General features: G+C 48.4%; 1 protein-coding gene across 1 annotated transcript; it reads left to right on the forward strand.

The window, feature by feature from the left end:
- Positions 1 to 8062: 8062 nt before the first annotated feature.
- On the forward strand, positions 8063 to 8947 carry LOC124659353 (protein MIZU-KUSSEI 1-like). The gene has a single exon (XM_047197254.1). It carries the CDS (start codon positions 8063 to 8065, stop codon positions 8945 to 8947), a length of 885 nt encoding a protein of 294 aa, XP_047053210.1.
- The last annotated feature ends 17200 nt before the right edge of the window (positions 8948 to 26147 follow it).

A 26147-nucleotide genomic window follows, 5' to 3' on the forward strand; every position in this document is an offset into this window, starting at 1 on the left:
CATGACATGATAAGTATAGTGAGATTTAATTGGGCATTACGACAAAGTACATAGACCGCCATCCAAGCTGCATCTATGCCTAAAAAGTCCACCTTCGAGGTTATCATCCGAACCCCTCCAGTATTAAGTTGCAAAGCAACGAGACAATTGCATTAAGTATGGTGCGTAATGTAATCAACAACTACATCCTCGGACATAGCGCCAATGTTTTATCCCTAGTGGCAAAAGCACAACACAACCTTAGAACTTTACGTCACTCGTCCCAGGTGTCAATGCGGGCATGAACCCACTATCGAGCATAAATACTCCCTCTTGGAGTTAAAAGTAAAAACTTGGCCGGAGCCTCTACTAGAAACGGAGAGCATGCAAGATCATAAACAACACATGTGTAATAACTTGATAATTAACATGACATGGTATTCTCTATCCATCGGATCCCGACAAACACAACATATAGAATTACAGATAGATGATCTTGATCATGTTAGGCAGCTCACAAGATCCAACAATGAAGCACAATGAGGAGAAGACAACCATCTAGCTACTGCTATGGACCCATAGTCCAGGGGTGAACTACTCACTCATCACTCCGGAGGCGACCATGGCGGTGTAGAGTCCTCCGGGAGATGAATCCCCTCTCCGGCAGGGTGCCGGAGGAGATCTCCAGGATCCCCCGAGATGGGATCGGCGGCGGCGGCGTCTCAGTAAGGTTTTCCGTATCGTGGTTTTTCGCCTCAGGGGTTTCGCGACGGAGGCTTTAAGTAGGCGGAAGGGCAGAGTCGGGGGCCTGACGAGGGGCCCCACCATAGGGCGGCGCGGGCCCCCCGGGCCGCGCCGCCTTGTGGTGTCGCCACCTCGTGGCCCCACTTCGTGTGTTCTTCGGTCTTCCGGAAGCTCCGTGGAAAAATAGGCCCCTGGGTCTTCGTTTCGTCCAATTCCGAGAATATTTCGTTACTAGGATTTCGAAACCAAAAACAGCAGAAAACGGAACCGGCACTTCGGCATCTTGTTAATAGGTTAGTTCCAGAAAATGCACGAATATGACATAAAGTGTGCATAAAACATGTAGGTATCATCAATAATATGGCATAGAACATAAGAAATTATCGATACGTCGGAGACGTATCAAACACCAATCGGCTTAAGGTCAGGAATAAAGTCAACACAGAATTCAATGACCTCCTTTGTTCCATAGCCCTTGGAGATGCTTCCTTCTGGCCTAGCACGGTTATGAACATATTTCTTCAAGACTCCCATGAACCTCTCGAAGGGGAACATATTGTGTAGAAACACAGGACCGAGAATGGAAATCTCATCGACCAGGTGAACGAGGAGATGTGTCATAATATTGAAGAAGGATGGTGGGAACACCAACTCAAAACTAACGAGACATTGGACCACATCATTCTGCAACATCGGTAGAATTTTTGGATTTATTACCTTCTGAGAAATTGCATTGAGGAATGCACATAGCTTCACAATGGGCAGTCGAACATTTTCCGGTAGAAGCCCCCTCAATGCGATCGGAAGCAACTGTGTCATTATCACGTGACAGTCATGAGACTTCGGGTTCGGAATGTTTTCTTCTCCATATTTATTATTCCCTTTATATTGGAGGAGAAGCCGGACGGGACCTTGATACTTGCTCAGACATTCAAAAAATATTTCCTTCTCTGCTTTTGTAAGAGCGTAGCTGGAGAAATGACGTCCTTTAACTCTCTCATGCAGCTTTTTGGGGTCTTTCCAACGTTGCTGGTCCTCCCGTGTTTCTGGTGTATCTTTTGTCTTCCCGTACACGCCCAGAAAGCCTAGCAGGTTCACGCAAAGATTCTTCGTCACGTGCATCACATCGATTGAAGAGCGGACCTCTAAGACTTTCCAATATTCTAGCTCCCAAAAAATAGATTTCTTCTTCCACATGGGCGCGTGTCCGGCATCGTCATTCGGAACAGACCGTCCGCCGGGACCCTTTCCAAATATTACATCTAGATCCTTGACCATACCAAATATATCAACACCATCACGATGGGGAGGCTTCCTCCGGTGATCAGCCTCACCGTTGTAATGCTTGCCTTTCTTTCTTACGGGATGGGTAGTCCTAAGAAATCGACGATGCCCCAGGTACACGACCTTCTTACATTTTTCCAAATAATCACCTTCGAGCTCATGTAAACAGTGCGTGCATGCATTGTATCCCTTGTTTGACTGTCACTGAAATGTTACCAAGAGCAGGCCGGTCGTAGCGAAAGCAGCGCTCTTAGGCCAAATTCCTCCTCGCTTGTGCTCGTCCCACACACGTACACCTGTTGACCACAGCTGTAGAAGTTCTTCGACTAATGGCTTCGGGTACACATCAATGTCGTTCCCGGGTTGCTTCGGGCCTTGTATGAGCACACGGCATCATAATGAACTTCCGCTTCATGCACAACCAAGGAGGAAGGTTATATATACAAAGAGTCACATGCCAGGTGCTATGGCTGCAGCTCTCGCTCTCCAAAAGGATTCATGTCATCCGTACTTAGACCAAACCTTAAGTTCCTTGCATCTGTGCAAAGTTTGGGAACTCTCTATCGATTTTTCTCCATTGGGAGCCATCGGCAGGGTGCCTCAACATCACGTCTTTCTTACGGTCTTCTTCGTGCCATCGCAACAACCTAGCGTGCTCTTTATTTCTGAACAAGCGTTTCAGCCGTGGTATTATAGGAGCATACCACATAACCTTGGCAGGAACCCTCTTCCTGGGGCGCCCGCCCTCAACATCACCAGGGTCATCTCGTCTGATCTTATACCGCAATGCAGTGCACACCGGACATGCATCCAAATTCTCGTACTCACCGCGGTAGAGGATGCAGTCATTAATGCATGCATGTATCTTTTGCACATCTAATCCTAGAGGGCGGACAATCTTCTTCGCTTTGTACGTACTGGCGGGCAATTCGTTACCCCTTGGAAGCTTCCTCTTAATTATTGTCGGCAACTTTCCAAATCCCGAGTCGGTGACACCGTTCTCCGCCTTCCATTGCAACAATTCCAGGTGTGCTGCCTAGCTTTTTATGGCCATCTTCGCAAGTTGGGTATAACAATTTGTTGTGATCTTCTATCATCTTCTCGAAGGCCAACCTTTCCTTTTCAGTTTCACATTCTCTCCTTGCATCAGCAATGGCCCGACCAAGATCATCATCGACGGGCTCATCTGGTGCCTCTTGATCTTCCACTTCATTGTCTTCATTGCCTTCGCAGGTATCATCGTATTCAGAGAAATTGGGATAACCGTCATCATCCTCTTCCTCTTCTTCATTGTCTTCCATCATAACCCCTCTTTCTCCGTGCTTGGTCCAACAATAGTAACTGGGCATGAAACCGGATCGCAGAAGGTGGCTATGAATGAGACTCGAGTGAGCGTAATTTACGGTATTCTTGCAGTTGACACATGGACAATACATGAAGCCACCATGTTTGTTTGCCTCCGCCACGGCCATAAAATTATCCAGGCCCGAAGTGAACTCGTCAAACCGTCGGTCAATGTACATCCATTGCCGATTCATCTGCATGATATAATTTAGCTGATCAAAACCATTACAGAACATCACGATGTATATATACACATGCATTTTATCAATTACAGATGAAAAGGATAAAGTTGTTAACCTCGATGAAGAAGAAAAAAGCAAGTTAAGTGTGCCTTGATTTGTGTAAACTCAAGTGGCAAATCCTCTTAAGCATTTCATCAAACACCTCTTGTGCATGTGAAGAAGAGAGGAGAGCAATACACCCCTCTTGTGAAGAAAGTGAAAAAATGTCCAAGTGTGGCTCACACTTGGGCAGGGCAAGGTAATATAGCCAGATTGGGGACCTTGTCCCGGTTTGTAACACAAACCATGTCCAGATGGGGGGCCTTTGTACCCGGTTTGTATTACAAACCGGGACTAAAGGTTTCCCACGCCTGACACGGCCTGCCGCGCCCTGCCGTGGACCCTTTAGTCCCGGTTTGTATTACAAACCGGGTCCAAAGACCACTACCGGACAGGCTCTGAGCTAATGGGGTCGTTCTTGGCAAAACGAACCGGGACCAATGCCCCCCATTGGTCCCGGTTTGGTTCTGCACTGGGACATTTGCTTGGGACCAAAGGCCTCTTCTCCACTAGTGACTCTGACCGCAGGAAGCCAAGAAACGAGCAACAGTATCAAAATAATATAGTACACAATTGATATTGTTAGATTCGTACTGGGAAATACTTTCTATTGATACCATTTATATATCTAATATTTTTTTATATACATGGCCTAATTCCTGATCAAATATACAACTCTTGAAAAGGAGTAGCTTACAGTCTTACACGCTCCTTGTTTACATTTTTTTTCTGTCCTTCTTATTTTGGTTTTCTTATGTTTATGTTGGATGTTATATCTAACGTATTTAACTTGCTTGGCAAATCTTTTTGATGGTATTATGGTTGTACGCCACACTTTCCAACCAAATTGCACGAATAGATGTACGATTAGTTCGAGAAATCACCACTAATGGAGACGAGATTGTCTAGAGGGGCTAGAAACCTAGAACTATGCCAGTCTACTCCACTTGTATCACATAGTTCTGCCTGCATACATTTCTGCCGAAGATCTTACACGCGTTTAAAATTATCTCCAGCATGGCGATCCAAAACAACGATATAAATAGTTTGATTATATCTGTTTGGGTCGGTCGGTGGAACGATTTTAGGTGGTTTTCCGTCCTGCTAAGACAGCGCGTCCAGCGACGCGAGCCACGACCATTTTGGCAAGACCTAGCCCGTTGGCTGTTGGCATTCAAATTTGGTCATCTCATAGTTACCACAAAGTAATAGGGATAAATAAATAGTTGGCTCTATCAAATAAACTGTGCGAAACACCGCAATAACAGCGCTGCAAAATTTGTACGTGGCCTCAATGCATGTGGACTCGCTCATGAGCTACGCAACTCGATCGCGGTTGGTATTGGCCTCACACTTCAGCACGAGCCACCCCTATGTTTTGGCAGCGGATAATGGTTGTGCGCCATGCTTGCAGCGGCGAACAGGAGTTCGGTTTCACCGTCGGACTCCTCGTCCAACGATGATTTGATGATATTTATAAAAAAAAAACTTGATTTCCTTACTTCTCATCTGCACAAGCATATGCAGCTAGTCAGTTCATAAATTCATCGTCGATGTGTATTCCTACGCTGGTGCAACACAAGATAAAGGACTCGCATACCTCAAATTTGGTCTGGCAACTGGACGAGCAGGTTGTGGGCGCAAGGGCAAGCGACGCGCCCAAGCATGCCGATGCAGAACAGTTGGTGGTGTATCCGATGGCGAGATGGGGGCCAGTAAGCAGCCAACTCTAACCACGTGTGTTGTGCGTTATTGCTGGAAATAGGGGAAGTCTCGACAACAGCTAGGGATGTCAACAACCGGCTAGATCTTCTGTCGATGATGTAGACGGTGACCATTCAACGTGGTTTGTGGGTAACATGATCCGCTGGGAACTGGCGACGACAACGGTGACCTGGAGTGCAGACGGCGGCGCTGTCTAGGGGTGGCGTCGAAGATGGCGTGTGAGGGTTTAGGGCAGGGTAGTTGCTTAGTATGTCTTGTGTGCCCCTGGCAGGAGGGCCCGGGGTGTCCAAAGGGAGGACGCGGGAGAACGTGCGCGATGTCCGATCCGATGCATCGTCGTTCCAAATTTGGTAAATAGATTTTTTTTTGAGACAAACCAGCTAGCATTTATTCATTAATCAAAATGTTTACAGGAATGTCGACAGTATAAGGCGTGACCAGCCACAGGTGGCGGCCAGTTTCAAAAGTAAGGGCATGTCTAACTAGATTGTGAGCTTCATAATTATGAGCTCTTCCTTCATAGGCAAAAGTACAATGAATAAACTGTGTAGACCGGGCTTAAATCTCGGAAATAACAACCCCATACTTGCATAAACTTCCTTCCTTCACATCAGTTATCACCTGTTTGCAATCAGAAGCAACCTGTAGCCGGTTAAGAATGAGATCATCTGCTAAGGCCAGCGCTTCCCGACATGCCAGTGTTTCAAGAATTGCCGGGTCAGTGATTCCCTTGAACACTACAGCCAATGCACCCATATATAACCCATCACTACTACGACAGAAAGCAGCAGCAACACCCTTCGCACTAGACTTCGACACCGCAACATCGACATTAATCTTTGGCATAGCTGAGACCGGGGGAATCCATCTCCGCTGAGCTCCCCGAGGTTGCACTTGATCTCTAGTTGATGGCTGTGATTTCCCCGCTATCGTTTTGAGTTCATCAAGAAAGGAGGTTATAGAACCATGAATGAATAAATGACTCTGAAATATATCTTCATGAATGGCCTTCCTTCGCACCAAATAGCCCAGAGTGTGACAGACGCGGGAGAACGTGCGCAATGTCCGATCCAATGCATCGTCGTTCCAAATTTGGTAAATAGATGGATCAATCCGCATAAGTTAGTCCGTTTGGGTCGCATCATGGAGAATGTGCTGCCTGTCCCTCAATTGCGTGGACCGTTCCAACGGCCCAACACAGCCCAACACAGGATGGATCAGCAGGCCCCAAAGGTAAAGTTGGCCGTCATTTTTACCGGAGTCCTCCTGGCATGTATCCCGCAGGTGGTGAGATGTCTGAAACATCTTAGAGCATCTCTAACAGAACCCGTAAACCTCGTCGGAACCGAATTTTTTCAGCGAATTTACGGGTTCGGGCCGAATGTGTCGCAGATCAGTGACCGAAAAGATGGGCCGGCCCGTAAAATAAGTTCAGGGGCCCGAACAAATCTCCGAACGGGTTCGCGGAGGGGAGTTCGGGTCGCAAACCCTACTCACCTCCGCCGTTGCTCTCCCTCCGCCGCCGCCAAGCACCATCTCCGGCGAGCAATCCAGCGAGCCCCAGGCAGCAATCCACCGGCCGACGGTGGGCGATGGCGTCCCGAGGCGGCACCGCAGGCCGTGGCGCCGGATTGGATGGCGGCGACTCACCGCCGCGTCCGCCCGTCTTCCGCACCGACGCGGAGCGGCTCAAATGGAACCGGTCGGAGGGCGCGCGCAAGCGCAGCGCCCGCCGGTGGACGAAATGGGGGTTCACGCCCCCAGGGAAGCTCGCCAGGTACGGCAACGCCGGCGAGGGCTCCTCGTCCGGCCAGTCAAGCCGCGCACCGCGGCTCCCTGTCGCAGACAGCAGCGACGACGATGACCTCGTCCCCGCGCGGTCGCCCACCTTCTCCGCCGGGGACTATGTCCATGGTAGCGACGAGGAGGACGCCGAGCTTGACGCCGACGACGCGTGAAGCTCATCCTCGACAGCGTCGGCACCATCTGCCGCCGACACGCTGCGCCACCACCGGCACCGCCGCGCGCGTAGGCCACTTTATAGGCCGCATTTTGCTTAGCTTAAGTAGCGCTCGCCGGTGTACCAGTACTATAGGTTTAATTTTACGAACAATGTATGTTTTGATGCTCAATCGGAGCATCAATTTGATGTCGAACTATGATCATCGCCGAATTTACCCGCGCCCTTTCAAATTCCGCTTTTCAGTTCCAGTTGTACGATTTCTAATCTGCGCCACTGCCAAATTCGCACGAACTATCGTTTTCGGAAGACTGAAAACCACTTTTTCGGTTTGCACTTTTTCGGGCTCAGATGCTCTTACCATCATGTATAGAGCTAGCAGTGTAGGGTGTAGCACCCAGCCAGCGGCAGGGCGCAGGCACGCCATACCTCTGTATATCCTACAGTGCTCCTTTCTCTGCCTGCCTGCCTGCCGGTGCCGGGCTTGTCCACAGACCCACCGCAGCTTCTCTTTCATTTCCTTCTCGAGACACAACAAAACAGAGCCGAACCAGAAGCAAGACAGACCCAAATAGTTTCTCCCACACTTCACTTCTCTTCTCTTCTCTTCTCTCCTGCCTGCTCAGTTTGGTGGATTCTGCTCACCAGTTTCCCCTCACAGTAGAAAACTCCATTCCTTGCTTCATCCTCCATACATAGGCACACACAACCGGCGCGCAATAGACATCAGCTTCTGCAAGTAACCATGAGAAACATCATGGAGAGAAGCCCCCACGAGTCCTCCTTCTCATTCTCCCGTAGGCACTTCAAGTGGCCGGTTCTCGGCAAGAGCAGCAGCCATGGCGCCACTAGCACCGCCGTCGCCGAGGAAGGATTCGTCAAGATCAGGTCGGGCAAGCAGGCTGAGAACGAGGAGGAGGCCTCCATTGCTTTCTCCTCCACCTGCCCGTCATTCCACTCGGAGGACTTCGCGTCTCCCCTGCCCAAGCCGCCCAAGCAGCAGCACCGCAAGAACAACAGCAAGCCGGGCCGCACGGCCGTGTCGCGCCTGCGCACGGCGCTGGCCGCGGCGATCTCCGGCCGGCACCGGCAGGTAGGCCTCGGCGTGCGCCTCACCGGCACGCTGTACGGCCACCGCCGCGGCCACGTCCACCTCGCGTTCCAGGTCGACCCGCGCGCGTGCCCGGCGCTGCTGCTGGAGCTCACCGCGCCCACGGCGTCGCTGGTGCGCGAGATGGCCTCGGGCCTCGTGCGCATCGCGCTCGAGTGCGAGCGCTCCAAGTGCGCGTCCGCGTTCCGCGCGGGCGCCGGCGCGGCGGGGAGGAAGCTGCTGGAGGAGACGGTGTGGCGCGCGTACTGCAACGGCAAGGGCTGCGGGTACGCGGTGCGGCGCGAGTGCGGCGCCGCGGACTGGCGCGTGCTGCGCGCGCTGGAGCCCGTGTCCATGGGGGCCGGGGTCATACCGGCGTCCTGCGGCGGCGGCGAGGGCGACGTCATGTACATGCGCGCGCGGTTCGAGCGCGTAGTGGGCTCCCGCGACTCGGAGGCATTCTACATGATGAACCCGGACAGCAGCAGCAAAGCCAACAGCGTCGGCCCAGAGCTTAGCGTCTACCTCCTTCGAGTTTGATCACCTAGTTTCCCGCGTGATTTGAGCTGTTTTTCCTTGTGTTTAATGTTGTAGTAGTCTTTTTTTATGGTAGTATCCTTGTTATTTATGGAATAATAATGCATGTGGTGTCTACTATACTCCATTAGCTAGTCGGAAACGAGTAAGAGAATGGAGAACATTTTTGTTTTGGGTCCTTCTCCTCGTCGTTCCCGCTGATGTAAGCTGGTAATGTAGCAGATTGTGAGAGAAAAAGACAATAAGTACTATTAGTAGGTTCCACTATCATGAGATATGTGCTAATAATATGCTTGGTTCATAGCCATATTTGTTGATTTATATGGCTGCAGCCCATCTATGCAACTAACCTAGCCTATAAATTATGAAATCTCATCAATCATGGCAGTTTGGGGCATGTAACTGTAAATAAATAAGTTTAGTCTCACATTACTAGTTGAAAGAGAGTTAAAGTGGTTTTTAAGGGGAGAATTGATTATTCCCCTTTCTTCATCTTGCTTCTAGCCCCCTAGTCCGGCCTTGGTGTTGTTAATTCCTCCATTTTGCATTGTTATTTGCTCATTGTTGGTTTATTTCTTCTCGACCTGTCCATGACCTCGCTGCCAGAGCCGCTGCGCCTCGCTGTCAGAGCACTTGGTCACTCTGCATCATCCCCGCAGCCTCGTCCCCTCCACCGCATCTCCCCGCTCTGCCCCCGTCCGCCTCACCACCGGAGCATCTAGCCGTCTCCCCCATCCACCTCGCCACTAGAGCACCTTCGCTCTACCACATCACCCCAACATCTAAACATCTAAAATAACAAATACTTTTGACTATTCTTATATCTATTTGATGGTTATATATTGATAAATTTGCTAACCATGTCAAAGAGAGTATCATCAGCAGCTAGACAGAACTGGGGGGTTAAGCGGGAGGCATGCGAAGAAATGGGTCTATGATCAAAGGCAAACCAACTGCGGGGGTTATAATCAAATATCTCGTATATAAGGGCATTTCATCTCACTCTATTAAGAGTATCTCCAGTCATGCTACAGCCTTTGGAGGTGTCGAACCAAAAAAAAAAAATCCAGCTGCAACCCCCAAAGGTCCGACGTCCTAGGTCAACCCCGCCCCACACGGGGCGGCGCTACTAATTGTTAGACCACTAGTTGGTACTATGTACCTCAATACACCATATAGAGTTGTTAGTCCCTTAAGTGTTGTCATTGTCATCCAAAATCCACAAAGAAGGCATTAGATACACTTTCAACCATTCTCGTGGGTGGAAATGTAGGAAACAACTTTACCGTCTCGTAATCGCCACTCAATGAAGAGAAAAAGTTAAGAAAGTTGTTAGTTTATTTCTTCTCCGTATGAATTAATAGAGCGTATTCTTTAAGTGGTGGGAAGGGTGTTCATAATTTATAGGCTAGGCGAGCTTTTCAAATTTTCTTAGTTCAATTCAGGTATGCTTGGATTATTACAAAAGTGCACCTTACCAAAAAAAAATTATGGACAAAAAGTTGGTCGGCGTTCAGTTTGTTATAAACTTTTTTGCATGTCAATGCAAATTTACCAATTCTAGTTCAGTTCTAGACAATGTTGATCAACTGATGGGTAAAAATAACCTCAACCAAGTTTTTGGCAACCCCAAATCTTTGGTAGGCCAAATTTGGAGTAAAACAAGCCACACCCTTGATACTTTCTTGGGTCCATATCTTTGTTTCCTATGTACTAACTATAAAAAGCTACTCCGCTAAGGCCCGCTAAGACCATCTCCAACATCGGCCAGCAAACACACAAATGATGTTTTTTATTGTACGTGTGGCCCAATGGTGAGGCCCTGCAAATGGACCGTGTGGTCGTTTCTACCCGCTTGGCCCTCATTTATAGCCTAAATTTAGGTTGACTTTGTTGTAGCTGCGAACAGCGGGTACGTCCACGTGTGTCCTCCCTTGGTCTTCTCGGGCTCGCGCATCGGCAACCAAGGAAGGGCAATTGACGCGGGTCCATGCGGTCCACCTGCGGACCCACCCATGTTCCTTCTTAAATAGGGACATGCGGCTTAAAACTTTTACGATAATGACTTGAACAAATATGAAATAAAATTAGTGTTTAATTTGTGAAGCATTAAACCAACATAGCTATTTGCAATGCATATGTAGAACCTTTGTTCAGATTTATCTTCTTCGTTGTCGTTTCTAAAAATAAAATAAGAAACAAACAAAATTGGTACGAGGTCCACTAGTAGAAAACCTCTCATCCATCTAAGCCATTGGTACCGGTTCCCTTACGAACCGGTACCAATGGGGCCATTTGTACCGGTTTGAGGGCTCAGGTGGGCGAGGAGCTTTGGTACCGGTTTGGGAGGGGCTTTCGTACCGGTTCGTGTTAGGAACCGGTACGAAAGGTCTTCGGCCAAAATTCAGACGCGTGGTGGGGCCCGGGCTGGACCTTTGGTACCGGTTCGTAACACGAACCGGTACCAAAGGGTACCTAGCCATATCAAATCGCCCGGATCGCCCGAGCCCCCTGCTTGTGGCTCTCATTTTCTCTTCTTCCTCACACTCTAAATTTTTCTCCACCTCTCACACTCCAATAATCTTTATTTTTCTCCACCATTTTAACAAGATTAACGACCTCCATCTATCCAAGGGTTAGCAATATCATCCTTTCTTCCGGCGTTCCTAATTTAGCTCATTTCTTTGGTAGTTTAACTCGTACTATTTTTCTAGTGCTAGCAAGGTGTTTGATGAAATGCCTAAGTTAGGGATTTTACTTTTTTATAATCAATTTGAGCTGAAATTATGGTATATTTTGTAGGTTTTAATTAGTATCATCCCCGTCCTCACCGCCGTCGATCGCTAGCGTCGTCCCCTAGCCGGCACCGTACAACCTCGGTGAGCCTCTTCTTTTTTATAAAAAAAACTTAGTTTTATGTGATGAACTTGAATATTAATTAAGTTGGTCACTCATATATCCATGATGTTGTGTACTTAATGATTTTTGATATACATATAAAATGCGGATGAGTCGACAATGGATGTACGGTGACCGGTGCCATCCGAGTTCATTACTGGCATGCATTATTTTCTCAACGTGGCTGAGGCAAACGGGCGGTCGAATGGTTTCATGTATTGTCCATGTAGTTCCTGTAAGAATATGAAGGATTACTCTACCTCGAAGACCCTTCACGTCCACTGCTGGAGAATGGTTTCATGCCCAGCTATAATTGTTGGACCAAGCACGGAGAAAGAGGGGTTATATTGGAAGACAACGAAGAAGAAGAGGATAGTGACAACTATCCCTTATTCACTGAAGACGGTGGTAGTAGAATGGGGGAAGACGAAGGTGAAGAAGAGCTCATTTTCGATGAGCCGATTTTTGATGACCCGGATGACGATTTGGGTCGGGCCATTCTTGATGCGAAGATGAAGCTGCGGAAATGAAAAGGAGAGGTTGAAGTTGGAGAAAATGTTAGAGGATCACAACAAACTGTTGTACCCAAATTGCGAAAATGGTCGAGAAAAAGCTGGGTACCACGTCTGGAATTGCTTTGCGATGGAAGGCGAGAGAATGGTACTTCGACAAGGGATTTGAAAAGTTGCTGAAAATAATAAAGAAGATGCTTCCAGGGGAGAACGTGTTGCCCTCTAGCACGTACGAAGCAAAGAAGGTTGTCTGCCCTCTAGGATTAGAGGTGCGGAAGATACATGCATGCATCAATGACTGCATCCTCTACCGCGGGGAGTACGAGAATTTGAATGCATGCCCGGTATGTAGTGCATTGAGGTATAAGATCGGGCGAGATGACCACTGGCGATGTTGAGGGTGAGTCCACCCCCGGGAAGAGGGTTCTGCGAAGGTGATGTGGTATGCTCCTATAATACCACGGTTGAAACGTTTGTTCCGGAACAAAGAGCATGCCAAGTTGTTGCGATGGCACAAAGAGGACCGTAAGAAAGATGTGATGCTTGAGACACCCCGCCGACGGGTCGCAGGTGGAGAAAAATCGACAGAGAGTTCAAGTCATTTTCAGATGACGCAAGGAACTTAAGATTTGGTCTAAGTACGGATGGCTTTAATCCTTTCGGGGAGCGAGCTCCGGTCATAGCACTGGCCGGTGACTCTATGTATCTATAACCTTCCTCCTTGGTTGTGCATGAAGCGGAAGTTCATTATGATGCCGGTGCTCATCCGGGGCCCGAAGCAACCCGGCAACGACATTGATGTGTACACGAGGCCATTGGTTGAAGAACTTTTAGAGTTGTGGCGTGACGAAGGTGTACCTGTGTGGGATGAGCACGAACAAAAGGAATTTAACCTACGAGCGTTGTTATTTGTAACCATCAATGATTGGCCTGCTCTTGGTAACATTTCGGGGCGAGTCAAACAAGGGATACAATGCATGCACACACTTGTTTAGGTGAGACTGATAGTAATTATTTGGGAAACAAGAATGTGTACACGGGGCATCGTCGATTTCTTCCAAAACAACATCACGTAAGAAAGAGAGGAAAGCATTTCGGAGGTGAGGCGGATAACCGAACGAAGCCTACCCGCCCTAATGGGGAAGTTATATATGATATGGTCAAGGATTTAAAAGTGATCTTTGGAAAGGGTCCCGGCGGACAATCTGTTCCGCATGATGTTGACGGACACGTACCCATGTGGAAGAAGAAGTCGATATTTTGGGAGCTACCCTACTGGAAATTCTTAGAGGTTCACTCTGCAATCGACGTGATGCACGTGACGAAAAATCTTTGCGTGAACCTGCTAAACTTCTTGGGCGTGTATGGGAAGACAAAAGATACACCGGATGCACGGCAGGACCAGCAAAGTATCCACGAAGGAAACAACCCGAATCCGGAGAAGTATCAAGGTCCCGCCGGCTATGCTCTTACCAAAGAGGAGAAGGAGATCTTTTTTGAAGTCTCGAGTAGCATCAAGGTCCCGTCTGGCTTCTCGTCGAATATAAAGGGAATAATAAACATGTCGGAGAAAAAGTTTCAAAACCTAAAGTCTCATGAGCTGCCACGTGATTATGACACAATTACTTCCGGTTGCATTGAGGGGGCTTACGCCGGAAAATGTTCGAGTACCCATTGTGAAGCTATGTGCGTTCCTCAATGCAATTTCTCGGAAGGTGATCAATCCACTTACTCTACAAAATTTACGGAAGGATGTGGTCCAATGTCTAGTCGGCTTCGAGTTGGTGTTCCCACCATCCTTCTTCAATATTATGACACATCTCCTAGTTCACACTGGTCGAAGAGATTGGCGTTCTCGGTCCTGTATTTCTACACAACATGTTCCCCTTTGAGAGATTCATGGGAGTCTTAAAGAAGTACGTTCATAACCGTGCTAGGCCGGAAGGAAGCATCTCCAAGGGCTATGGAACGAGAGGAGGTCATTGAGTTTTGTGTTGACTTTATTCCCGACCTTAAGCCGATCGGTGTTCCTGAATCGCGCTATGAGGGGAGACTGCGTGGAAAAGGCACGCTAGGAAAGAAATCAGCAACGTGTATGGACGGACATTCTTTCACTCAAGCACACTACACGGTTCTACTTAATTCCATCTTGGTGGCTCCGTACAAAGAGGAACACAAGGAGATCTTACGCTCTAAATACCCGGAGCAACGTGAAGATTGGATTGATGGAGAACACATGAAGACTTTCGGCGGTTGGTTGCAAACACGTCTCATGAATGTCACCGATGACGAGCAGCTGTACTTGTTGGCCAAGCAACCATCTTCTACTATATCGACTTTTCAAGGGTACGAGATTAATGGGAACACATTTTACACTTTCGCCCAAGACAAAAAGAGCACCAACCAAAACAGTGGTGTCCGCTTTGATGCGAGAAGATGGCAATGGGAACAAGGTCACATATTATGGGTACATAGAGGAGATATGGGAACTTGACTATGGACCTAATTTCAAGGTCCCTTTGTTCCGGTGTAAATGGTTCAACCTTGAAAGACGGGGTACAGGTAGACCCGCGAGTACGGAATGACTACGGTGGATTTCAAGAATCTTGGGTACGACACCGAACCATTCGTCCTAGCCGGTGAAGTGGCTCGGGTTTTTTATGTGAAGGATATGTCTAGCAAACCGAAAAAAAGAAAAGAAAGGCAAGAGGACACATCATACGATGAGCCAAAGCGGCACATAGTTCTTTCGGGAAAAAGAAACATCGTGGGAGTAGAGGACAAGACAGGACATGTCGGAAGATTATAATAAGTTTGACGATATTCCACCCTTCAAGGTAAAAATTGACCCAAGCATCATCTTAAACAATGAAGATTGTCCATGGTTGCGTCGCGAGTAAGAAGAAAGGGAAACGGGCGAAGAAAACTCGGAAGACTAGAGGAGATGGAGTATAACTTGTGTATCTCAATATGGAAATCACTTTTGTGTAATGATGTTACTTGTATGTAAGATATTAACAATGGAGATGGTTGGCTTGTTTTACTAGTTAAGTCACGGGCTTGCGGGGAAATTTTTCCGAGGCGGAACTTCCGAATATGCCATATATAGGGCATGTGCACCAAGGGCATATTCGAGAAGTTCCGCCACGGGAGATTTCCCAACCCTTTCCGCAACATTGTTAGAGGAGATGGAGTCTTCCACGGGCTTGCAGGAAAAAAATTCCGAGGCGGAACTTCCGAAGATGCCTTCGGGCGTGTGCACCAAGGGCATCTTCGACAAGTTCCGCCACGGGAGATTTCCCAACCCTTTCCCCAACATTGTTAGAGGAGATGGAGTCTTCCACGGGCTTGCAGGGAAATTTTTCCGAGGCGGAACTTCCGAAGATGCCATAGGGCGTGTGCACCAAGGGCATCTTCGACAAATTCCGCCACGGGAGATTTCCCAACCCTTTCCCCAACATTGTTAGAGGAGATGGAGTCTTCCACGGGCTTGCAGGGAAATTTTTCCGAGGCGGAACTTCCAAAGATGCCATAGGGCGTGTGCACCAAGGGCATCTTCGACAAGTTCCGCCACGGGAGATTTCCCAACCCTTTCCTCCATCCATGGTGATGAAACTCTCCATCCATGTTGGCTTGTTGAGCTGCTTCCCATGGTCTATCGATGCTCCTTTTATAGGCGGAGCGTCCTTATCCTGCCGAGCGGCTTTAGTACCGGTTGCAGACACGAACCGGTACTAAAGGTTACCCACGCGTCCTTATCCTGCCGACAGCTTTAGTACCGGTTGCAGACACGAACCGGTACTAAAGGTTACCCACGCGTCCTTATCCCACCGACAGGGCGTCGTGCGCTACATACTTTATCTCATCGAGCGGGCGTCCTTATCCCGCCAGACGGCTTTAGTACCGGTTGCACCCACCAACCGGTACTAAAGGTTACCCACGCGTCCTTATCCCACCGACAGGGCGTCGTGCGCTACATACTATATCTCATCGAGCAGGGCGTCCTTATCCTGCCGACAGCTTTAGTACCGGTTGCACCCACCAACCGGTACTAAAGGTTTGCCTCGATCTGTCTTCCCGCCTATTTTCTTCCCGCGCTTTCCACCGGTTCCCGCCTCTGTCTTCCCGCCATTTTTTCACTATATATATGTAGGCTTGGCCACCATTTACATATCACATCTAGACTCATATCCGCAAACCTCATCATTCTCTCCCATGGCTTCCATCGCATCTCTAACCCCCGGGAGGCGGAGGCGCTTTGCGCCTCGAACTACCCTCGCCCGCCGGGCTACCGCGTCCCGACCGGCTGGTTGCTAAGCGTCGGAGGCGTACCGGTCCCTCCGGTCCCTCTAGGTGTGGCGCGCGAGATGGCCATCACGAACCACTACTACTTCGAGCTCACGCCAGAGCAGCGGAGGAATCCCCAGTGGCATCCCGACTACAGCCCGACTTGGGAAAGCTTCTTCATCAATCGGCGTGAGAGGGCGCTTGCCAGGCACGAGGAGGGCGGCCCGCCTCCTCCAAACTTCAACGAGGCCGGCCGTCGGCTGTGGTGGCGCGGCCGGACTCTCCGGGCGTCATGGCCTACCGTGGCCCCCGCTGCGCTACCCTCAGTCCCAGCCCACGCGTGCTCACCGGCCGACGTTCGAGTACCGCGACCCCGATGCCAGCGACGATGATGACGGCGACTACGACGACTACAGTGGCGACTACTACAGGGCTAGGCACGAGTATGACTGAATGACTCCAGTAGAATTTGGTCATGTATCTTTAATTTTCAGTTAAGCTATGTACTTTTAATTCGAGTTCAATCGTAATAAAATTTCATTCCCGCCCTTTCTTTTCCCGCGCGGCGTCGTGGCCGGAAAGTTTCCCGCGCGACGTCGGGACGGGAAAGTTTCCTGTGCGGAAGGCGTCGTGGCGAGAGTAAAGAAAAGAAATAGAATAGAGAAAAGAAATAGAAAAGAAATAGAAAAGAAAAACAAAAGCAATAGAAAAAATAAATAGAAAAGAAATAGAAAAGAAAGGAAAAAGAAAAGTAATAGAAAAAATAAATAGAAAAAATAAATAGAAAATAAAGAAAAAGAAACAGGAATAGAAAAGAAACAGAAAAGAAAAAAGAAAAGCAATAGAAAAAAGAAATAGAAAAGCAAAAGAAAAGAAACAGAAAATAAAAAGAAAAGAAACGAAACAACGAAAAGAAACAGGAAAGAAAAAGAAAAGAAAAAGAAAAACAAAAGAAACAAGCAAAAGAAAAACAAAAAAAAACCTTTGGTACCGGTTGGTACCACCAACCGGTACGAAAGACCTTTCGTACCGGTTGGTGGTACCAACCGGTACCAAAGGTATTTCCCCCTAGTAAGGGACTTAGCGCGGGCAAAAATTCCCAACTTCTTCTTCCGCGCGCGCGCCAACCTCGCAGAGCTCCGTCGCCCTCGCCCTCGCCGTAGCCGTAGCCGCCGCCGTCGCCGCGTCGCCGTCGCCGTAGCGGCCGCCCTCGCCGTCGCCCTCGCCGTAGCCGCCGCCGTCGCCCTCACTGAAGCCGCCGCCGTCGTCGCCGCGTCGCCCGCGCCGCTCCACCTCTCCCGCCGCCGTCGCCCTCACCGAGGTGAGCACCCGGCCCCTCCTCTCCTCCCTCGCCTCCCTCGCCTCCCTCGCCTCCCTCGCCTCCCTGGCCGGCGCGCCTCGCCGGGAGGAGCCCGCGCGCGCGTCGGCTGCCGCGCCACGGTCGCCGCCGGCCTCCCCCTCACGCACGCCCGCAGGGTGTTCGAGGAAAAGCCGCGCCGCGCCGCCACCAGCTAGCGCGCCCTGCCCCTGCCCTGCCGCTGCCGCGGTGCCCTGCCCCTGCCCTGCCGCTGCCCTGCCGCTGCCGCTGCCCTGCCGCTGCCCCTGCCCTGCCGCTGCCCCTGCCCTGCCCTGCCGCTGCCCCTGCCCTGCCCTGCCGCTGCCGCTGCCCTTCCCCTGCCCCTGCCCTGCCGCTGCCCCTGCCCTGCCGCTGCCTCTGCCGCTGCCCCTGCCCTGCCGCTGCCCTGCCGCTGCCGCGGTGCCTCGCCGGCAGCCGCTCCCCTCGCCTACTGCCGCTCTACCACGACCCTGCGGCCACGTTCCGCCGCCACGGACCCCAGCCACTCCTTCCCCCACGAGCCGCGCCACCACTCCTGCTCCTCCCCTGGCCCGCGAGAACGGCCGTCGAGCGCCGTTTATGGCGCTGGCGACGGCGACCCGAGTCTCCCCGGATTTTGCAGCGCCGTTTGATCAAAATACTTTGGTGTCTAATTTTGCAGCCCGTTCATTTCCTGAGAATTTTGCACACAGAATTTACAAATAAGGTTGAATTTGTTTAGTTTAGGAAGCGAATCTTGTGTAGACGGTGTAAACACAGTATGACTTGTTGCGCTAGTCCTTGAGAACCCACATGACTTTATAAATGTGTGATCGGAAAAAGGGAAGAAAGTGAAAAAACCTAAGTGACATGCTAATGGTCAAATCTGCCAAAAATAATATGATGCCTACTTTGAGCCCCTTTGGTTAACTATTTCTAAACTAAACTTGCTAATCTTTTTGCCCGGATCAATAGTACTCATAAAAGTGAACAACTTGGTCAAAGTCAACCTTGCTGATTCAAAGTCAAACTCTTAATATAAGCATGCAAAGTGGCAACTTTGAAACAAATTTTAGATTGCCCCAAATTTTGGAATATTCACAAACCAACTCCAAATTGCAAACCAAGACCACCAATTGCCGCCGCGGCATAGAGAGAAGAGCGAGAGGAGGAGCGCCGAGTGTTAGGGTTAGGGTCTGTAGCGGTGCCGAGTCCGTGGCGGTGCCGCCGCGACATAGAGAGAAGAGCGAGAGGAGGAGCGCCGAGTGTTAGTGTTAGGGTCGAGAAAAAGAGAGAAGAGCGAGAGGAGGAGGGGGAACACCGTGTCCGTGGCCGTGGCGGTCCGTTATATGATCATGACATGATGAATGAAATACAATTGCTTTCTTAATTTTGCAGTGACATTGAGGTATGGAGGACGGCACCTTCGTCCGAGATGAGGAGGGGGAAGAAGCGGTGCAGCAATTGATCTATGAGAGTGCCCGTGGTCCGGAACCCGACGATGACAACGATTACCAAGACTTTCTGAATGATTTTGGCGAGGGACTTGAGTCCGAACAAGTTAGAAGAGACAACGAAGTGTCCATCACAAACTCCGGCGAGGTGTATATCTATGTATCAATTAGTCTATATGTTCATCCCTAGATGCATTCATTTATATGTATTGCACTTATTAACGAATAATTTTTTCTTTTAGCCTTCTGGATCATCGAGCAAGTCTGTTAGATCAAAACGAGGCCCGACGCGGGTGCTAAAGTGCGAGGGCAGGTTAGCCCTCACGGCATTCAAGGATAATGGTGAACCGAGTGGAGCCCAAGGAGTTTTGCCGCAAATTTACAAGTCAATCCGGAGTTATTGTTAGGGACCATGTACCGATCAGCATTCAAGAGTGGCATAAGCCGAAGAACCCGGAGAGTGGTGCTAGTTATGTCAACGACGCGATGAAAAAATTTCTTTGGGACACGCTCATGACAAAGTTCAGCCTACCGGAAGACATGACGGAAGGCCGGAAGAATAAAGTCAAGGAATGGACATGGAAGAAGATGGCCATACAATTCCGGACCTTCAAGAAAAATTTATGGGACAAATATAAGAATGAAGATCCGGTATTCGATGATAATCTAGTGAAGATAAAAGATCAACTGGGCCGCATTTAAGGAGTATAAGCAATCGTCTACTTTTGTGTCCCGATCGAAGAAAAATACCGAAAATGCTGCAAAGAAGAAACTTCCGCATCATTTGGGGTCAGGTGGCTACAAGAGTGCCATTCCGAAGTGGACAGCGTTTGAGAATAAACTGATGGATCATGGAATCACTCCACAAACATGGGACTGGCCCGAACGGTATAAGTTATGGTTGTTCGCTCATGGGGCAGGGTTGGACCCAAAGACAGGGTTGATCGTTGCGAAGGGAAAATGGAAGGAAAAAATTGAGGCAATTGTACCGAAGCTTGTAGATGCAATTGACAAGGTCAGAAAGGGAGAGTACATTCCCGATCGAGAGAATGACGAGCTGACACTCGCTCTGCGGGAACCACGAACATGTTGGACGGGTACGAGCTCGCCCGAGTCTCACCATGAAGGAAGCGTGGCCGGACAGCGGCGACACTTATAGAAGCCGTTCGCGAAAGAAGAAGAAGGACGCCGACATTGTAACGGAGTTGTTATCTAGGGTGGAGGCTCTTGAGAGAAATCGAGAGGGCACCCGATCGGCCGCTGTTTCTACGGGATCCACAAGCCGATGCTGCCCCATCTCGGCGAAGAAGCGGTGTCGGTTCCTCGCATCTTGACGGATGTGGAGGAAGCTACCCCGTGGATTATGTCACGGAGAAGACAGATTGCGAGCTACATATGTTAATCGGGACCGCGTACGTTAAGGTGGCGGTCGGCTATGTGTACCCAAGTGAAGATGGAGCAATGCACCATCATATGCCCATTCCACCTGGTTGTGTTCGTGTCGGGGTGGATGAAGTTGTTTCGGGTTTTGAAAAAGTGGAGCTTGATATTCCTAGAGGTGAAGATGAGAGGACACCGGCCGATGTCAAGCACGGTTTCGCCCTATGGCCGAAGAAGTACGTCGTCCTTTTGCAAAGGCCACCGAGCTCCTACACATGAGCAGCAAATGCCATCGACTCCTCCCGGTGGCAGTCCCGGTGAGCAGCCAAGTCCACACCTACCCGAGAGGGACCCCGAGCGTGAGTCCACCATCTCGAGATCCTCCGCGTAAGACAGCGTCCGTTAAGCGGAACGGTACGCCGCCTAGGAAGAAAGCTAGAAAGGAGAAACAACTGCCGCCTACCGAGAAGTTACCTTGGGAAAAAACTCCGGAGGAAAACGCGGAGGCCGTTCAGGCCGAGGTGAAGAAATTTTTGCACCGAAAGTGCCAGAGATACCTTTCGAGAAGACACTAGATCGGGAGAAAGTTGTGCGTACTGTTGACAATCTATATGACCCTGTACCATCGCCGCCATCTGACTATGTGCGTTCTATTGAAAGGTCGTATGACAAGATGATCGAGGCGACAAAACCCGTTCAATCGGGTATCAGGGAGATAAAAGGGATACACGGTGTCTACCAGCTCGGACAACAACCCGTTCAATCGGTCGCCCCTCTCAAGGTGTTTGACGGGAAGACCGTTCAAAGTTCTCGACAAGACGCAACTGATTACGCCTTAGCTGAACGAGCATATCAGTTTGTTCAAGGGAAAGATTTGGTCGAGAATGTCAGGAAGTTACCAACAAGTATGCGTAACTTGCATTCGTGGTACCTTAAGGCCTCAAAGGAAGGGATCGAGACTATCATGGTGCGAGTTAGGGAAGAGCACTACTTCCGGGAGTACTGTGTGAACGTTGACTTCGCCGAACTCTTTCAGTTATACAATCTCCGGGCCCTCGACAAATCAATCATCGGTTGCTATTGTCCGTAAGTGATTTATTTATTTAATTTGAGAAGTCGTTCATTGTCCGCAGATTATAATTTTTTGTGCGCTATATTATGCGGATCGAAGATGCTCGAATGCAAAAGGGACGATATCACAGACATTGGGTTCATTGACCCGAACACAATGCATGTCAAAACCATAGAGAATCCCCTCTATAACAAGGATACACCGCAGACTTTGCTAAGGTTTTTGAAGCGACAACGTGACAAAAAGCTAATACTTTGGCCTTACAACTTTGAGTGAGTCTTACTCGTCTTATAACACATTATATTTTGCTCACCGTATGTCAAAATTTTAACTAATGACTTATATATATGACACTACATATTGAAACGTGCGTAGGTTTCACTTTATTCTTCTCGTCATCAATTTGGAAATCGGAGAAGTTGAAGTCTTGGACTCACTAAGCAAAAAAAAGGATCTATACTTGTCTTGTTTTTTAATGCTCAGAAGGTAATTTTAATTCTTATCGGTTTGTTTCGTTAATTTTGTCGAGCAGCGTATGACTCTTTTATGCATTTTCTTTTGTCGAGCAGCGTATGGCAAACTTTCATCAAGGAAGATACGTCCCGTGAATGGACACCGAAGCTGCGATGGCGTGCGAAAGTAAGTAGTACTACCTAGGTCCACACACCTTTTAATTATCATACTTGACTATTGTTTGATTGAATTATATTCTTGTAAAGAAATGCCCGCAACAACCTCCGGGGACCGATCTCTCGTGGATTCTTCGTTTGCGAGTACATCCACAGAATTGTCAACGAGAGAACGAATAATGAAAGAAATAAAGAGGTACAAAAACAATCTTCACAAATTTGTTTTGTTATCATAAGTTGTGCTTGAGTTTCAGTAATAGTTGTTTCATGTATTCATTTGTATCTTATTCTTTTATAGTTGGCAAGAAAGCGGAACAAGCTCTCAATCGATGACCGCTTCATAGCAATAGGCGAGGAATTGGCGGGATTTTTCCTTCGGGACGTCATACCACAACTCGCAGAGCACCACTATGAATGAAGATGTACATGTTACATATATAGTTGACTCGAAGAGTACCACTATGCTACATGTAATAGACATATATAGAGTACGCCTCGGAGAGCACCACTATGCATGAAGATCGATCTTCATGCATAGTGCTACTTAATTTGCGATCTCATGCAATAACATGTGTGTTATATTATATGCACCAACTTGCTATGCATCATCTTGATCTTCATGTACTACCTAAACCCAAACGCGTTTCTGGTGCATCGACGCGATATGAATCAAACCGATATCCCTAAACCTCTCCAAAACCCTAAAAAACCAATTCTCCGCCGCGGCGGAGATTTGGGCAAATTCCCGCTCGCGGGGGAACCTTTGGTACCGGTTCGTATTACCAACCGGTACCAAAGATCCTTAGCCCCTGAGCTCTCCTGGTGGCCCACGTGGAGGCCCGTTTTATACCGGTTCGTAAGCAACCGGTACGAAAGGGGGGGGCTTTAGTGCCGAATAATTTGTACCGGTTGCAAAACCGGTACGAATGCCCCTCTGGAACCGGTACGCATGAGAGATTTTCTACTAGTGGTCAATGACTGCTCTGATGCAATGCAGGTGCTCTGTAGTGCGTAGCAGCACATCAGTCATCAGTAAACTGAAACAGGCATACGGTGAGGTGAGGTGAGGTGACTGGAGCCTGGAGGTTGGAGGTCGTCGTCTCCACAGAGTCAAATTACCCGATGGGCCAAACCATGGCGCATGGAAGAACGCCCGCTTTAAGACCTAATCGTCAGTCTGGTGTGACATGCTTGCAGAGAAGTTACTACTCTGTTCCGTACTGCTCTCGCTCCTTTCTAATCTCATGCGAGCGATTGGTGTCTTCATGATGTCAGATGCGGGTAAATCCCATGCTGGATTTCACATCTGGATTCCGTTCCTTTCTCGTTGCTTGCGCCGGTACTGGACCTACGGGCGCAGAAGAGAGGAGGAGGAGCCGTGAATACGTAAACAGCATAGGAAATCAGGAATTTGGTAGCAATTAGCAAAACAGAGAAGTTGGAAACACGGCCAAAATAGCAATGCCATGTTCAATTTTTTTTGGGAGTTCTTGGTTATGACTTACTCCCTCCGTTCATAAATTAGTGTACGTGCAGGGTTTTCAAGATAAATTATGAAGTGAAGTAAAAAATGCATCGAGAAAATACATCTTCCCTCTTTAATTAGTTCACCTCCAATGAGCTAAGTGCTTGTAGAAAACAAGGAGAACATGTGCTCAATATTATTGGGTTTGATTTTCGTGCGATGAGAGAGAAGCAATTAAAATGCATTGGGAAGATAGAAGTACACTCTTTTGTGGACAAAGTTTAGAGCTAGATGTTCACTTAGAGCAAGTACAATAAGGTATAGTCAGCTGGCTATAACAAATAAAATATTATATCTTTACTTAGTTGGAGGAGTGAAAATAGAAGAGAGAAGGTTAGTGGGCTTCTAGGCACTTTGTGAGAGTGAAATTTTTGATAAAGTAGTATATTGTTAGAGTCCACTATTGTAGATGATAGCTATAAGTTGACTATAGATGACATTGCAAACCACTACAGCTAACTGCTGGCTATGCTATTGTTCTTGCTCTTATTCGTGGACGGAGGGGGTACGACTGACGAGGCTCCACCATGTACACTCTCCCGACATGATGTGGAATCTCACCACAGCTTCTGCCAAACCCAATTAACAAAGAAAGGTGAAGTAGCAGCCGTATGGTGTTTCCCCGACAGCCGCAGCAGTTTTCAATTCTTGATCCAGCAGTTTCTGTCAACGTTGCTGCAGACTGCTGAAGCGCTTGCTTCTTCCTCGGAGGGTAGCGTCGACTCGTACGTTACTAATAAAAACACGGCGTGCTTAGCCAAAACATTTGTTAACTAAGCACGCAGGCGAGCGGTAATGATGGGCATCCTGAGACCTGATGAGCGATCATTGGATGGGGTTGCGGCGAGGACAGCGTGCGCCGCCGCCCATGAAGCCCTGCCCGGCTCGACAGCATCTCAATTCTCAATCCATTCGCGTCGTCGCAACTTGCAGGCGACTCAAAGCAACAAGAATAAGACAGACAGGACAAGGCTAATTACGCTTTTGAACGGAAAAGTTGGGGGTTTGTTGACGCAAAACTGCGGCCGTAATCATGCAAGGAGCTCCACGCTGGCTCTAAAAAGTCCTAGTAGCAGCACGTGGTTCACACGAGCTGAAACATCTGAACTAGCAAAGCTCATGCGGCACTTAAACACTGGTCTGGGGCCAATTGCACTATGTATAGGGTTAGGGTTGATGCTCTAGCCAACTCAAGCAAAAAATCTGAGTTGAAATAGAGGGTTGATCATCATACCCTAATGGCCTAACACTCATCTTTATCTTTATGCTCCTTTTTTAGTCTTAACATGCCAAGCGGGTGCATGCCGCAATATTTCTTTTCTTAGATGCTGAACCTTAAACCTTTAGTTATAAGTTGTATGTATCTAATAAATTCACTCATCAGTCCGAACTAAGAGAGAGGATCAGTCATACTCTAACACTACGTAGCTTTGTGTGGTGACCCAGCATACCACTGCATGTTGTAGTATGCCAATTATTGATATAACATGTGCGAAGTACCAATCTGCAAATATTACATGTCTCAGAGTAGTGCAACAGAAACATACCTGATCTTTATTTTACTCACTTAAGATTACAAGCCATATATGTATATCGCATTGGAGCTCCTCCTAGATCCATAGAGGATAACTCAGAGGTTCTAGGTGAACCATACTTAACTTATATAATATAGGTCTAAGCAGATTAAGTACCATTTCTACTCGAGCAACTAAATACTATAGAGTTCGTGCTACTCAACTATTACTAATTATGTTGCTTAAGCGTTGTCTTCTTCCGGAACTTCCCCAGTTCCATACACGATCAGGTAATCTACCCCCTCTACTCCTCCAGAGATGTCTGGTTCTTCATAGCAGATCTCATCTGCTCCTTCTGGTCCTTCATTGGCCTCCTCCAGGTGATTGATACGTCCAATTTGCATCACTATTTTATATCATAATTTGCTGTTATTCATTGATATATTTTATATTGGGACACAATACTTATGTTATTTCATCTATTTTGCATGTTTCATGATTATTTGGAGATCGAGCACCGGAGCCAGGATTCTGCTGGAAAAAGCACCGTCGGGATGCAATATTTCGGAAGATCAACTGTGGAAGGAAGTTTTACCAAAAATCCTATTTTCCCGGAT

Source organism: Lolium rigidum, chromosome 6, assembly GCF_022539505.1.
Source record: "Lolium rigidum isolate FL_2022 chromosome 6, APGP_CSIRO_Lrig_0.1, whole genome shotgun sequence".
NCBI lineage: Eukaryota > Viridiplantae > Streptophyta > Magnoliopsida > Poales > Poaceae > Lolium > Lolium rigidum.

Excerpts from the sequence above, each read along its gene's own strand:
- LOC124659353 (XM_047197254.1), top strand. The coding sequence starts at position 8,063 with ATGAGAAACATCATGGAGAGAAGCCCCCACGAGTCCTCCTTCTCATTC.